At 42.3% G+C, this 16,690-nt stretch overlaps 2 protein-coding genes across 2 annotated transcripts; both read right to left on the bottom strand.

Moving 5' to 3' along the window:
* Positions 1 to 1,582: 1,582 nt before the first annotated feature.
* Positions 1,583 to 8,064, bottom strand: LOC139918005 (high-affinity choline transporter 1-like). The gene is made up of 8 exons (XM_071907258.2): positions 7,881 to 8,064; positions 7,057 to 7,170; positions 6,310 to 6,465; positions 5,686 to 5,834; positions 4,933 to 5,076; positions 4,427 to 4,580; positions 2,782 to 2,999; positions 1,583 to 2,236 (listed from the first exon to the last, which is right to left on the bottom strand). The coding sequence occupies exons 1-8, from the start codon at positions 8,062 to 8,064 to the stop codon at positions 1,583 to 1,585; spliced, it is 1,773 nt and encodes a 590-aa protein (XP_071763359.1).
* Positions 8,065 to 13,962: 5,898 nt separating this feature from the next.
* Positions 13,963 to 15,371, bottom strand: LOC139918016 (claudin-14-like). Its single transcript, XM_078286086.1, has 3 exons — positions 15,126 to 15,371; positions 14,161 to 14,485; positions 13,963 to 14,120 (listed from the first exon to the last, which is right to left on the bottom strand). Exons 1-3 carry the CDS (start codon positions 15,357 to 15,359, stop codon positions 13,963 to 13,965), a joined length of 717 nt encoding a protein of 238 aa, XP_078142212.1. The 5' UTR covers positions 15,360 to 15,371.
* Positions 15,372 to 16,690: the final 1,319 nt, after the last annotated feature.

The raw sequence follows: 16,690 nt of genomic DNA on the forward strand, positions 1-16,690 counted from the left end.
TTAACAATGTCAAAAATCACTGCATCACTGCATCACTGATAACCGATTTACTTCATTCTCCCTGTACTGTGCAGCAGCCTGCCTGGTAGTCAGAAACATCCAAACCTGGGAACTCTTTACATATTCTAACTAAGATTGCCATTGGTGAATTGATGTGTAACAGGTTGTTTAATCAGTAGCAGCACTGTTACTGTTGCTATTAGTGTAATATCACTAGTTGGCTCTGCCCATCATCACAGCACAACACACTGTAAAACAAACACTTCTGCGCCTTAGCTCCTAACCTCTTTACAGCGCTAATCAAATGTCCTGCGGCCGATCGGATCGATGATGACCAGCGATATTGATACCGTCCCGGAGGAACAATCCTTTCCTGTCTCCGCTAACCTGCTGTGGCTGGCCAGTCAATAAAGGTTTAGGATGAGGAAACAAACCATCATAGACACGCACACTTTAAAAATAGCTTCTGTGAGACCATTTTAACCTTATGATGATAGTCCCATTTCTGCACAATGGCTCCAAATAACAACTAAAGAAAGTGTTTATAACACTATTTTGAATCCTAAAGATAGCTGAATTTCATTTGTCGTAATATTAAAAGTTTCCCTTGAAAAGCATCGCTGCTTTCTTTTCAAAGTCTATCTACCTGCAGAGGAGGGTTTTGGCACATGTTCAAAAGGTAATCTGATTTAGATTTGGATATTTGACCCTGATTACATCGGGGTAGTGTTTAAAACTATGGTGGTATACAGTTCTTACTGTTCTTACCTGTGTCTAGCATTAGAGAGTATGACAGTAAGATTAAGAGCATGGTGAACACACAACATAAATATGGCAAGAAAATCGATTGGTCCTCAAGTTAAAAACAATGATTGAGAATAACTGCCAATTCAGTATAATGTGTCTATGTACAATGCAGATCCTAAAAATGTTATTGCTCTATTGGTAAATGTATACTACGCAAATGAAGATCAACTCAAAGCAGGTTTCAGGAGCATCCACTCGACGGCACTTTGTCATCAGGCAGACACACACACACATTAACACACACACACAAACACAAACACACATGCACACTGCTGTGTAGACATAATTCCTTGGTTAGATATTGCACTATTCTCATCTGACTCACAGCAGTCCCTTGTAGACCTCCTGATAGTGAGATAGATGTCCACTGGCCTCTTTTCATCGCTTTGCCTTTAAAATCCCCCCATTCACTGTAGCAGCACTTAAAACAAATTAAAATGGCGGAGGTGGGACTTTTTTCTTCACAAAGAGAAAGAGAGAGTCATCAATAGGATTAAAAACACATGAGTGGGATCGGTATGCTTCGCACAGCTGAGGATCTGGGTCCGATTGACAGTCAACTTCCCGCTTCTAGGCAAGGAATGTCAAAAAAGAAGGAAGCACCACGTCATCAGCATAAAACACACTTGTGGAATCGCTTGGGAGCCAAAGCAGATTTCTGTTGATTTGGCTGCCAGTGCGGCAGTAGCTAGTTTCCTGAAGGATGTTGATGCCTCTTTGACTATTCCCTCTTCTTCAAATTCCTCGGTTCTAGTTTGCTTTGTGTCTTTGTGTCCTAGTTTTCGTTGTGAAAAGCCTCTGGACTGGACTCCCCGTCATCGCTGAGGACCTCGGTGTTGATGAAGGTCCCGGCCAGCGAGGCACCCATCGCCTGCTTGACCGGCGCCATCTCCGAAAGGATGATGTTGTCGTGGTTTCCCACCAGCGTGGTCTTGTCCATGATCTCCTTGCTGTGCTTGGACACCACGGCATCCAGGAAGTCGTACTTGTGTGACAGCATCCCGCTCTCAAACAGGTACTTCGTCAGGTAGGAGAAGGCAACGTTCGCCAAGAAGGACGCCACCATGGACACAGACTTGAACGGGAACCTCTGCTGGACAAAGTACTCCACGTCCCCAGTGAGGTGGTGGACCCTCTCCTGGGTCACCCAGCCGGGGTAGTAGATGAAGGGGGGAAGTTTGAGGTAGGGCTCCCCTCCGCCGATGCGGAGCAGCAGGCCGAAGACGTAGGCAGCCACCGAGCCGTAGGTGTTGGTGCCTTTGACGAAGAGTACGCTGAGGAGCTGGGGGAAGATGATGACGTAGACCAGGTCGGAGCTCAGGTACCACAAGCCGTACACTGTTCCCGTCAGCAGCGCCATAGCGGTGGCCAGAGCTCCGAATACAAAGATGGTGATGCGCATCACCCACACAATCTCACGGTCCGAAGCCTGGAGGAGAGGAGGGAGGGAGAGGAGAGTGAAAAAGGAGGCGGGAAATGGACGAGAGGGGGGGAGGTATGATGAGAAAAGCCAAATTAATAAATAAACCCTGCGTATAAATATTTGATCAATAGGTAGCATTGGTTCATTCTCTTAAAATTTGCAAATGACAAATACAATTTTAATTTGATGAGGTAACTTGAAAATGTTCTGCAGTTTTTCCACTTTAGCTCATGTCACCTTATTGATTGGATGCAGAATGAAATGGAAACTATGCATTTAGATATCTTGTTTTGAGAAGTTTTTTCTTCCATTTCTAAGTCTCCCCTTGCATCGAGTCTTCAGTGGATTTTTGGGCCGACGCACCCCTGGTTTTGCATGTCTAACCAGATAAGTGCAGAGTCAGTTCTGTTTCCATTCCTCTTTCAAGAAAACATCTGACACATTTCCACGGAGATGGAACTCCAATCGATTTATTGATTGGTTGACTGATGCTTGCACCAGCTGGCTCTAACTGTGCTGATGTATGTTAGTGTTGCTGTTGGTGCTCTCACCGATTGCCGGAACGCCAGCTGATAGATGTTCCTGGCAAACATGGAGCTGGCTGAGAGAATGGATGAGTCGGCCGATGACATGACAGCAGCAGACACCGCCCCCAGACCAAAGAAGGAGATGTAGGGCGGGCAGAGGTGCTGCAGCACGATGGGAAGGATCATGTCTGATTCATCCTTCTCTTTGGGAGGGAGGGACCCGTAGGAGGTCTGGTTCCAGTCTGGTGCAGGACACAGGAAATACAGTCAAAAATCAACTGGATTGTCATAATACATGGCAAAGTGATTTTTTTTTGTCTGTTTCTTCCTTTTGAATTATCATTCCTTATGTGCCAAAGCCTCCTATTGGTGTTGGAAGTCCAAATAATTGCCATTTAGTATAGAAATAGGCTATACTAAATATACTATTCATAGGTCCTGAACACAAGACCTGCTTGATAATTAATTTAATAATACTAAGAAAAAGAAGAAGAATCAGAATAAGAAGAATGATAAATGATAGAACTATATTTTTTAACGAGGTTTTAATGAAGTTCATGAACAAAATGAATTAATAATTGAAAATACAGCATACATGTAGTAATAACTAGGGTTACACAAATATATTGGTTTGATAATATTATGGCCAATCCTCACCTTCCATTAAATATGGATTATGAGGCAGTCAGTGTTGTGGAATATTATGCAGTTTGTTTGATTTCATATTTATTGTATAATTGGTTAATATTACACTGTTGTTTTGGTGGGAAGCCCTTAACCTGAACTGACTCTAAAGAGATATTTTGATTGGATATCATCTGCAAAAACAATACCTTGCATGTAATACAGTGAACTGAAACCAGCGTAAGATACAGATGGTCTAACTCCATAGTGAAGGTCCCCGTGATGTTTTCCCCATGATGTTTGGGTCAACAGATCTTCCCGAGTGAATCGTTTTTACACTTTCTCCTGCACCTCCATCTATATCAAACTCTATCCATCCACCCATTCTCCACTACATCCACCTGTCCTCCCCTTCACTGTGATACCATTTGTCTGTCCCATCTCTCTTTCCCCTCTCTCTCTCTCTCTCTCTTCTTCCTTCTCTTCATCCTCCAGAGGTAAATAATCTCTCTCTTTCTGTCTCTCACTCCTCTGGACGTTAACACGCAGCGGTTGATTAGCACTGGCTCACATGAAACGAGCCAAATTAATTAGTTCTTCTTCAGATGTAATATTCACTGAATCGGCATGGTCTGATGGCTCTCTTCTCTGCCCAGTGTGACAGGAGCCGTCTGCTGTTGTTTATCCTCCGGATACTGTTATGCATCTGCATTTACACATCTGAAATGAGCTGCTGTGGTGTAAACAAGCTAATAAGGGAGCGTGTTCCCTTTGATCAAACTTCCCCCTGTTTGAATAAAGGATCAGATTCCTGGATGTTTCAATTGTCCTGTGATGTTTCATTAACTGCTTAATCAGTGTGTGTGTGTGTGTGTGTGTGTGTGGGGGGGTGCATTAAGTCTTAGATCAATGTGCTATATGTGTGTGCTCATCTGTGCAGGGTGTTTTAGCAGCTGCATCCAGGCATGTCTATCAGGGTTAGCAGTTTGTTACTCCGCAGTATGTACGTTCACGCATGTGTGTGTGTTTGTGTGTGTGTATTTACCGGTGGAGGCCCCTATAGCTCCTATGAGGACCGAGGGGACGGCCATGACCAAGCAGCCGAAGGCGGCGAGGAAGGAGAGCACCTGGGCGTAGGTAGCTGAAGAGGCAGAAAGAACCCGTTGAAAATAGACCTGCCAGGGAATCCCCCCCAACATCTAGAAACAGAAACACCATAGTAAATACAGACACCAAACCAAGGCACAGCAGTCAGCCAGACCATCACTGAGACAACACTGAACCCTACACTTTTACTTCCACTCAAATCTGTTACTCATGGAGATGTTGGGTTATCTGCAACTGTGTTTCTAGTCATTCTGAATTATGACAATCAATTGTTAACCACATCCAGAGGAAACCTGTATCTCTAAGACAGTTGTGCTGTACCTACATCGTAAAAATACTCCACACAGTCCCCCTATTTGCAACACATGATCTGTCTTCGATGTGAAATCAAAATGCCTTTGCCCCTTTTGAATATGCTGTCTGATGATAAAAGCGCTGGCTTACCAGCAAACAGAAGTTGTCGGCCCAGAGCCATTTGTCGCCAGGCTCAATCTTCCCCAGCCAGGGTGACTGGTAGATCGCCTCTTTGGCTGTAACACCGATGTCTGACACCGCCGGGTTGGACAGAGCAAAAGGCACGCTGATCCACTGATGGGGAGGGGGAGGGGGATGAGGGTGGGGATGTGGGAGGGTTATTAAATTGCAAATATTATTATTATTATTTATGTTTTGTTTTATTCAATAGGGACAGTGCATATTAATTAACATTTAAAACCAAATGTAAATATGACAGATTTAGCCACCAGGCTAATTTTAATCTTTTGTCCCTTGGCAGGTTAATGTCACACTTAAAAATACACGTCCCAGTTTAATTAATCTACATAAAATAAGTATAGTATAAACTATTAAAAACATAGGAAGAGGGGAAAAAAAACATATTTGGTTACAAACATATTTGGTGATGTTAATATATTTCAAATATCAGACTTGTTTACTAATCCCTGAGTTATTGTAATTGTTCACAAATAATTTGAGATTGTGAGAAGATTGGCACAAATTATCAGCTAATGACAGCTTCAAACTTTGAGCTGAAAAATATCGGTATCAGTATTGGCCTTCAAAAACATATATCAGTCAAACCCTACTTGATAGCATTACATTTTGAGCAACATAATCTGAGAAAATATACCATTCTATCAACCAATCATCCACTCACTGACACCTCTAGGTGGATATTGATCGCACGGTGAAACTCACCAGGCCCACGAAGATACAGAAGAGCTGGACCACGTCTGTGTAGGCCACAGAGTAGAGTCCTCCAACCAGGGTGTAGAAGATGGCTATCATGGCTGAGATCACCACCGACATGTTGATGTTGATGTCCACGATCACACTCAGAGTGGCCCCTGTACTCAAAGAGAGACATGCTTCACTGAGGCCAGGACACTTCAGCAGGTAGTTGTGTCAGTTAGGGTGAAGTGAAAAGCTTAAAGTAGCCCGTATGTGAAAGACATTTTTGTAACACTGGACATGAAGCGGTGATCACAAGGAATTCTAAGGCATTAGAAGTGTATGAGTGAATGATCATTTTTCCAATCAGACACAATGTGCAAAACAATTCACGGGGTTGAGAACTTTATGGGGCAACTGTACAGTTAATAATATGATGCTTATCTGATGGTTATATTTTAAGAAAAGTTTAAATTTGATTATGAATGCTTGAATTAGTCTGCTGTTTTCCAGTCCTTTCTAAAGTGGGTGAATGGAAGGTAAATAGGTGACATTCACTGCAGGCATTGTATGTTAGTGAATGGTGAATTGGATCTTTCTCCTCCAGTGAAGGCATTGACCTTTAAAAGATCCCGTCCAATGATCACCTACCCAGAGCAGATAAAATGGCTGCAGACCAGAAGATTTCCCCCATGAGTGCGGGGATGAAGAGCAGGCCGCCCATCCTCTTCCCATACAGCTGCTGGAAGGGATCGAGCATGGTGACGTATCCACGCGAACGCATGGGCTTGGCAAAGAAAAGGCCGCCTGAACGATGCCAAACATTGAGGCAAAACATAAATAGACAGGCAATCACAAGCAGCCATTTTAGCAAGCAAAGTTAATTTGTTAAACCTGGATCATTGTACTTCAAGAGTATAATATTCCTATAGTGACTTAAAGTGTGTCTGGGTACTCAACAGTGAGTTTATAATGACCTTATTGTACTTCAGGTACTTTGTTTTATCTTGTATGGTATCACTAATAATACTAATATTTCTATAGGGACTTACAGTTGTGATATAATATTAGTTTATTATCCATCCATTATTTATTATAGGATTAGTTCTGTTTTGCAAGGGATAAATCAATAAAAAAGGTTGGGGCTGACATTTTAGTAGCATTTCATGGTGGAGTGAACCCATTTGTCAATTACCTTCACCTATGAGATAATGCACCAGGCAAAAAAACACTGGTAAATCAGAATAAAGAGCCCAGTGTGGTTCATAAAAAGTTATTTTAATGCTGCTGATTTAGAACATTTTGTGCATTCTTAAATGGTGCTTTATAGCAACATCAAGGTCTATGTAGAATCATATGAGCACGGTGGTAAGAGTGCATAGACACATGGGTTCTTACCTACAACCAGGCTGAGGGCGTACCCGAAGGGAGCCTGAGCCCAGGCCAGGCCGTAGTCTGGCAGGTAAACATACTCCGCCGTCCCGTTGATGTAGCCCCCGCCCACCCAGGTGGCTGAAAACCAAGAAAAAAGAATCATACAGAAGCCTAAAACACAGATTATAAAGGAAGGTTGTGGGCTTTTATGAATGACTGGTTTGGCACTTGTCATGATGCATTTCATTAACATGCATACCCTACATAATGGCATCTAATGAGTAAAGTGTGGCACTCACTATACCTCAGCCTGAGTGAGTTCAGTTTGATCTTGTAGTTTTTATCATAATGTAGGCTAGAGCAAAGATCAAACAGAATCTATTAAGAAAACCAGAAATCTATTTGGAAGCCATCTAAAAAATCACACCAGGGGAGCACTAATAATATTTACACTAATAATTTATCACATTGACCAAATAATAATATTTATACTTTTCAGTCATCAGTCATTGCTCCATTTATCCCCACAATAAATGAATGAATATTCATTCAATGAATATAAGCAAGTTTGGAAGTTTTGGTAGTACAAAATATAAGATGCAGGAACAGATGCAGTGCTATCCGTGTAAAAGACTGTGCGTCAATGGAATTCACAGAGCACAAATTTACTTTCTCTGACTTCATGTGACGCCCAAAGGTAACGGTATGTCGGTAAACCTGTCCAAAGTAACGGGAGAGGTTTACCGATACCGACTCAACTCACCTGTCACAGAGAAAGTCCTCCAACAAACAAAGTAAGGGAGAGGTTTACCGACACTTTATCACACTTTATCACCAACTCAACTCACCGGTCATTGTGAATCCACCGACGAACAGCCCGATGTCCCTCCCGCCCACCATGATGCTCTCGCTCCGGTCCGTGCCCTCGCTGACCCCGGAGTCCTTGTTCTTCCACGCGGCCCAGATCCCCACGAACAGAATCAGCAGGTAGAAGATCACTATAGCCACGAGACCCTCCGCGTGGATGGCCATCTTCCCGCCGCCCGCTTCCCGCCTCCCGCCGAGATCAAGTTTTACTGCGCGCGGCGGACTGGAATCTCATGGAGAGAACCTGGAGGAGAGAGATAGAGAGACAGATAAAGAGACGGATAGAGAGACAGATAGAGAGAGATAGCGCAGGGCGTCAATTCACTAAACACTAAATTTTCAGGGACAAAGTAGAGGAATGACTGATGACTGGCCAGATATTATTTGTCAGTGATAAATTATTAGATGTACGTCACCAGACTATCAGTTTAGAGGGAGCACTGGTCCTGAATGCTTCCCTAATGGGATTATATTTAGACTAGATAAGGCTTCCAAATAGATTTCTATGGATTTGTTTCTTGATCTTTGCTAAGCTCTCCATTATAATTATAAGATGAAACTTAGACGCACATAGTGTCATGCCTTGCCATACCCAACTGCCATACAGGTTTTCGTCTTATGTTTAGTCTATTTGCAGGGGGTTTCTCCAAGTGTCTAGGGGACCAAGCACATTACAAGGACCATTAAGGCACCATTTTGAAAAAGAACTTTATTAACCCTATAATACATTTTAGAGGAATGCTATCCAAGCATATTCACCAGATCATATCATATTTTATTTTATTACATTGATAAACGCTACAACATCAGATTTGGTCTCGCTTAGTAAAAGATACGTGGAGTGGCCACACCTCGCCATACCCAATTGATGCCCAATGCTTCCGATGAAGTCAGAGAATGCAAACTAATTCACTCTAAATTCCTTTGACATGTCTTTTACGCACAGATAACCGAGAAATCATTACCTTCATAACAAAAAGCTACAGGTTTACTGGAAAAGCCCAGCATTTACTACTTTGAAACCTTTTCATGAAAGCAACATTAACACATATTAAGTGCATGAACCCAGAGCTTTGCCTAACTCCAGTAATTGATGCTATTTTCATTTCAAACCCCGAAGGTAGAGTCGCTGTAAGAGAGAAAACCATCAATTATTTATTCCTTGCAAATTGCACATTTTTATGAATAGTAACAGCATTCCTGTTTCACGATTGTTGCTGATAAACCAGGCTGAAATAGCTTCTATAGATCTGTATTTTACATTATAGACCTTATTTATTTTAGTAATGTAGCCTGTAGTGGCGGCAATTCACTAAACCCCAATGTAGGCTACAATATGGCAAAGTCCCTGCATCTCATATTATTTGCCACTAAAACTCCAAAAACCACTTGTAGACAAAATTTTTGACTGATGACTGACCAGATATTATTATTTTGTCAGTGTGATAAATTATCATTAACTAAATTATCAGTTTAGAGGGAACATTGGTCCCGAAAGATCCCTGATGTGATTTTTTTTTAATTATGGATTCCAGTTTCTGGAAATTTTATTTATCTTTTCTCTCTATTACAATAATAAAAAACTACAACAACAAATTTGGACTCACTCAGTAAAAGGTATGAAGAGCGGCCACACCTTGCCAAACCCGATTGACGCCCATGGGAGAGGGAGACGAAGAACCGGCGCTCCATCATGTGTCATGAAAACAAATGATCTGAATCGGCCAGATACAGAACTAGACCTAATGTTTCCTCGGGGTTTGATTACACGAGTTACTAATGTAACAGTGTTTCCTATTTTTTCTTCAGCTTTGAAGACGGCGCAGTTGAAGACGAGTTTTACGCGCGCCTTACAGTTCTCGCCACTTTAATAATCGGCATTGTTCACCCCAGTCATTCTGCCAATTAGAGCAGGTATGAAGTCTGATCCACCTTCAGCTTAATTTAACACTAAATTAACATTTCTGGACCGTCAGGCGGGTTTTGCCTGTGCTGTTGCCGTGCGTAAAAGTCGTTTCATGCTTTCCGAGCGCGACGCACCGTAAGGAAACTCCCAATCATGAACCAAAAGAGACCTAAAACGGATGGATAAGGGTTTTTTTTGTCCGAGGTGCTGCATCACCGGAATCAAAGCTGGCGTTTTCAGCTCCCCGTTACGCTGACACCATGGGTCCATGTGGCCAGTGTTGCAGTATCGACTTCTCTTTAAATCAACATCCGTCACTATGGTCAAATTCAGTTAGACTCAGTCGACACTATTAGTTAAGGAAGAGAATATCAGAAACTATCATGCTCTTACCTTTCCTCTGGAGAAGTGGATCTAAATACAGTCGTAGGAACTCCAACAGGGGATTCCAAAAAAGTATGAAAAATGTTTTTTTGTTGGTTAAATGTTGGAACACCACAACGTAATCCTCTACGACGACCAAACGCAATCCTCCTATGTTGTTTTTAAGTCACCAATGTTCGTCAGACGGAGAGAGAGAGGGAGAGAGAGAGAGAGAAAGAGAGAGAGAGAGAGAGAGAGAGAGAGGGAGAGAGAGGGAGAGAGAGAGATGAATGGGAGTGGTGGGTTCATTGGGTGCTGTCAGGGTGGGTAGATGGTGGATGGATGTCTTCCAGCGCAGGCCGAAAATAGCAACTAATAGAGAATGGCATGACGCACAACCTCTCCGGGAAAGCTTTCCAATATCATATCGGCAATGAATGAAACCTTTACTTTGCCAGGTTACATTTCAGGGCCTGATTTACGGTCTTGCGGGCCCCGCTTGCATAGCAATTAAAGCACTGCGTTTATTCTGCAAACGCTGCATGGTGAAACTATTGAGGGAGTCAGAGCCGTTTTCATATTACTATCTATGACTCGCTTCATGGGCTCTGGATGGCAATTTGTCTTATAGGCACTTGCCACCAAAACTTCCAAACCAGTTTATATAGATATAATACATTTCTGGGGACAAAGTGGAGCAATGACTGATGACTGACCAGATATTATTTGGTCAATGTGATAAATTATTAGACGTAGGATACCAAGCTAACAACTTAGAGGGAACACTGGTCCTGAATTATGTATTTTATTTAGATATGGCTTGCAAATACATTTCTGGCATTTTTTTGCTTGATCTTTATTCTCCATTATAATGATAAAAACTTCATATTTGGAATTGCTAAGGCTACTGTATGTATTCCATACCCAGTTGATGCCCATGTTTTCACCTAATCTTTAGTTGGTGTATTTGCCACTTTGGCAGACTGTTGAGAGGATTTCTTCAAGTGTTTACCTTGCGAGCACAGTACAGAGAGCATTAAGAATGGCACCCTTACGAAAAAGAACTATAGTAATCCTATAATAAATATATATATATACAATTTAGGATAATACTAATATAATGCAAATATCACAGCTGACTGAATACCATAGAATACCGCAGACACATTATAAGACCATTTAGGAATATTCTAGGGGTTTTTCGTTGGGGCAGCAGAAGTTCAGCCGCTGTCCATGGTGCTGAAATCTGGAAAGCTCTTCTGCCTGAAACCCAAAGCCTCAGAGAACAACTTTTACTTTTTTCTTTTGAGAAACTTGGTTTACATTGGTGTAACTCTCTTAGATGTCTTTTTCTCTCCATTCCTAACGAAATATCATTAGCCTATAATATTCCTATAATAGCGAGTGTGTCTGTGGTACTAAATAGTGAGTTTAAATAGTACTTTATTTTTCATCTGCTATGGTATCACTGTAATATTCTTTTAATATTCCTATAGTCACTTATAGTGTACAATACTCAGTCGTGAGTTTATAATGATCTTATCGTACTTTATGACATTTTTTGGCTCACTATAATATTTATCTTATATTCCTATAATATTCCTATAGGGGCTTCTAGTTTTGCTGGGATATTTGTATAGTATTTTTCTAAAATGTATTATAATAATACTTTATTTCTGTTTCATAAAGGGTTATGCAACCGTATAACATCATTACCTCATTTTGTTTACTGAATTCCAAACGTCATGAAATGCATTGTTCCTTCCACACTTTATTTGGATAGTTCAATGCTGATAATCATATGTATGACATGAATATGAATCATTAAAAAGTCAATGAGTTTCAGGTGAAGTCTACAGGTATTCATTGTAACCTGCCAAGGGACCGCAGATAAAAATTATGATTGTGTTGATGATTGCAGTGTTAGGATTGGGATCAGGCTAAAGTGTTAGGGTTACACAGTCTTTAGAGACCTGCACCAAATAGGCAAGTGACACTTTGTTGAACATCTACTTTCTGTCACTTGATAGCTGATAGTTGAACATCAACATTGGACTATCCAAATAAAGTGTTACCATTCCTTCTTTACCAGCAACATCATTTAGTTTGTTAATCTAAGTGGAAGTATTGAGCAGTTTAACAACAGGAAATCAGACCAGTGACTTGCCTGAAATAGTGACATGTCCTCTAATTTAGTGCCAGTGAGGCTGACAGGCTGCCAGACAGAGAGCAGCTCTAATTGGAAGGCTCTCCAACAAATAAAGCACAGAAACATGCCCACATGTCTATTAGTCAGGCAGGTAGCACAGCCTGCAATATCAGCCTTTATGGACACCAGTAATGAATCACATCACAGCCATATATGGATCAAACATGACATCGTAACAAGCATTCATGAAGCTTTTTAAGTGACAATTATTTTCATTTCACACATATACCTATTAAGAGTCAGGCTATATGGTCATTCCCATTCCTAAAATCCAATGTGTGCTTCAACTGGTAACGCATACCATATCTACCAAAATGACTTAGCTTCTTGATAGACTGTTGCTGCCATCCAGTGGCTTTCTCAAGCTTTACTGGAAGCCTTCTGCTCCTCGTGAATAACAAGCTCTGTTGTGTGCAGCAGCAAATTAATCGACTACCAGAAATACTTTGAAAGTTCTACAATAAAAACAAAAATAGGACAGGGCTTCAAAAAAGACACATAATGAGTCACTTAGTATCTGAATTATTTTGTAAGACAGTTCATCCCAAGATTGTGCACAGTGGAGAGTTTTAGTGTCCCATGGTCTAAATACAGTTTGAGACGAGAATAAAATTCTGTGGGAAACAATGAATAGTGATGTTTTTTTTGGCATGAAAATGGTTTTAAAGATTTAAAGATATTGAATAGTAGCACAAAACATCATCAATTTCATTTACAAAATATTGATATTGGTATTGGCTTTCAAAAATTCATATCAGTAAAACCCTACTTGAAAGTACTAGGAAGTGACAGAAAAATTATAACAACTTTCAACTCAGTTTGGTCACAGACTGAAACCAGACTCCATGTAAAGTCTCAGAGAAAACTCTTGACACAAAGTCTTCATTTGCTGTCTTTGTAAAAAACAATAACACATGTTGCAAAATAGCAAAACATTTACTTAAAAAAGGAACAGAGAGTATGAGCAATGTGGAGCAAAATCAACGGCAACATAACAACACAAATGTGGAAAGCATTCTAGTGTAATGCATAATTAAATGTATTTATCCAGCAGGGGCAAGCAAGTGTCCACTAGGAGTCTTGTGCCATACAGAATAATCTGATCTCAAGTCAGTTTTGTGGATATTTGCAGGAATATACTGCCACCTTCTGGTCTTTAGTGACCATCAGCTTTTTTCCCTTCAGCCACACAACGGCAACTAAACATTTCTCCTTTGCCTTATAGCTGACTTTAAAAAATATACCAAAAGTGGAAATGGGAGACCATAGCTGCTTATAGACTCATGGCTCTGACTGGGTCAGAGATTTGATCACTCTCTCAGATTTGAACATATTAAAGTTAGAGGAAACCCTGGACAGTTTGGCAAGTTGTGATATCCTTATGAGTTTTCTCCTTGTTATTAAAATATCCTTTCCCGCTTTTTGCTGCTTGTCTTATGGGTCTGGAGGGCATGAAAAATACCTGCAGAGGTATTAAAACATAAGGCAGAGGTGTGTTTAGTTGACAGTTGGGTGTTATGGTATCCTCAGTCAGACACAGTCCTTGTGGCTCTGCAGTTATTCTGTTAGTATTTCCCCTCTCTTCTTAGACGTAGTCATTGAGCCTATAGCCGCTGCTGGAGATGGAGACAGATGAGGGGGAACGATTGTCCTTCAGGGCCTCAGCCGGCTTGTAGGGGGGAGCAGGGGGATATATGGTGCTGAAGACAGGGGGGGGGCGGGGGAGGTGCGGACCCCTGGTGCCTCAGCATGGGGAGGGGGTTCCCGGCCGACCCGACGGCACCGCTGTTCCAGCACAGCACCAGCCCCCCGGTCAGACTGAGGCAGGCGGAGGCGTAGCCCACGTAGACGGCCAGGCCGATCTCATACTTCATGCCGCTGTGGAGGAAGGGGTCGTAGAAGTCCAGGATGACGTCGTTGGTGGTCCAGGACACCGTGACCAGGCAGAGCAGGCCGGCGCAGAGGAAGCAAACCCCCCCGCTCAGCACCAGGGCCGTCTTGGTGGGGGGCGAGCCGCGGGCGAAGCGGGTGCACTTCATCCCCATCACGGAAAACAGGGTAGCCAGGGTGGAGGTGATGCAGGAGAGCACCATGAGCGCCCGGGCAGCCTAACGTGGAAGAGGATAGAGAAGCCTTTTGACTTTGACTGAACAGGATTTTGAAGGCCTGCAGACATGAACAGAATCCTGTACTGTAGTGGTTATTTGTCTCAAATAGCCTAACCATACATGTGCTGACAACAGATACAGAGATTATTGTTGTTGTTGTTGAGGAAGATTGTCATTAATTGTGCCCATAAGAGCACACTACTGACCAATCAATCAATCCACTGATTCATCAATAGATTGGTCCAAATTGTTATAATAACAATAATAATTGTGCCAAATGATATTATATTCAATTTATTCTTTACCCTGAGCTCAGTTTGCACTTACAAATTTGTTTTTCACGTACAAATACACAACCCAGATCTTACACTTAAAGGTCATTGTCTTGACATCAATCAGTCAATCCATTGAGTCATCAATCTATCTATCCATCAATCAAACAATAGACTGATCAATCAATGGATTGGTTGATCAATCAGTAGTGTTATGGGCACAATTAAAGACAATCCTGCTCATCCATTTATCCATCCATCCATCCATTCATCCATTGGTTTGAGTCCCATTGGCGCAAACTATACTATAAAAGCTTAGGTACTCCTGATAATGTGAGGTGTTTTGGATAAAAGTGTATCTGTGGTACCTGCAGGTCAGGCGGCAGCGCCAGGAGAGATCGGTGCAGCTCACACTGGTAAATGCCTGTGCTGTGCCACACACACTCCATCCACAGGCCCTTCATGTAGGAGGTGGCTGTGATGATATTGGAGCCCACATGGGCCATACTGCGCCAGTGGGGGAGCAGAGTCGCGACTACAGTACCCACAAAGCCCTGCAGGCCCAGGAAGAAGCCAAGGAGCTGGACAGCCATGTTGGCCATGATGGGCTCACTTGTTTGCGGGACTGCCGCACAAATCGAAGAGTAAAAGGTCACACAGTGTTTTCCAAAGTTGAGTGGTTTGAAATCCCTTTTGATAAGAATTGAAACATACCTGGAGTAATTAAAAACATTCACTTGTCTCAGAAGTGCACATCTCCCCAGTCTGGCACTTTGAGCAGAAACAAGCACAGTTACACTTTGGATCCTGGTCTAACTGACACACAGAAACTACATTATGAAGTGCAACCACAAACAGCCGCACAAAAAAGAAAAGACTCTCATAACAGAACTACAATCTCCCAGGCTGGAGTCTCCCTCTTATGCTCGATCCCCAGCAGTACAGTAAATTCCATTGAGCTGGCAGCCAGTCACACAGTCTGAGCCACTCTTCAAGGGTCTCTGGAGTGTCGGCGGCAATAGCTGTGGAGGCTTTCAGTTTCCTGGCTCCGGTCTCTGGTGAGCGGCGGCTCACTGCATCTGTAACTAATGAGAGCGGCGTTCGGCTTCACCTGTTTAACGTTCCCCTCTGGAGGGCAAACCGCAGCAGTCTATTCGTTAAGCGCCCCGCCGCCCCTCAGGAAAGGAGAGAGAGAGGAAATTAAACATTCACAGAAACCACCCGAGCTGAGAGCGCCGTTACAAACCACTAACTTTGAAATGACGGAGGTTTTTCACAGCTCTGCAGGGTATTCGAGGGGAGAGACTGAAATGACTTAATGATAGAGCACTTCCAGCTGTCGGGGGCCGCATTCTTATAATAATAATAATAATAATAGTAATAATAATCCTGCCAATAATTGCCCTAATGACAGTATGTTAATGATAGAGCATTTCCAGCTGTCGGGGGCCGCATTCTTATAATAATAATAATAATAATAGTAATAATAATCCTGCCAATAATTGCCCTAATGACAGTATGTTCAAATTAATTTCTACCCTGCGCTCAGCTTTTTACATTTACAGCTACACAACCCAGATTTGACACATCCTGGTCATTCTCTCAACATTACACAGCTGTCAGCTGTTGCACTGCAAGCTCAGTTAGGAGTTTATTATCCCCTCCCTCTCAGCAAGAACATGCGAAACCCAAGGGTAGTTAAGCATTGACTCCTGTTCACTTTACTTTCCCTTCCTCCACCATGTGCTGAACAAACTGTTCTTGGGGAAATGATCTCGAATCGTGAGCTGGCTTTTTCAGAGGACTTGACAGCTCCGGTCTCTGAAAACAGTAACAAACAGGCTGCAGGCTTGGCATGACCCACCACTGAATAAAACAGAACGTCCACAAATCAAACTCCTTAAAATCCACAGTGGCTTGTTTTGAACACTAG

This window comes from Centroberyx gerrardi, chromosome 10 (genome assembly GCF_048128805.1).
Source record: "Centroberyx gerrardi isolate f3 chromosome 10, fCenGer3.hap1.cur.20231027, whole genome shotgun sequence".
NCBI classification, from domain to species: Eukaryota; Metazoa; Chordata; class Actinopteri; order Beryciformes; family Berycidae; genus Centroberyx; species Centroberyx gerrardi.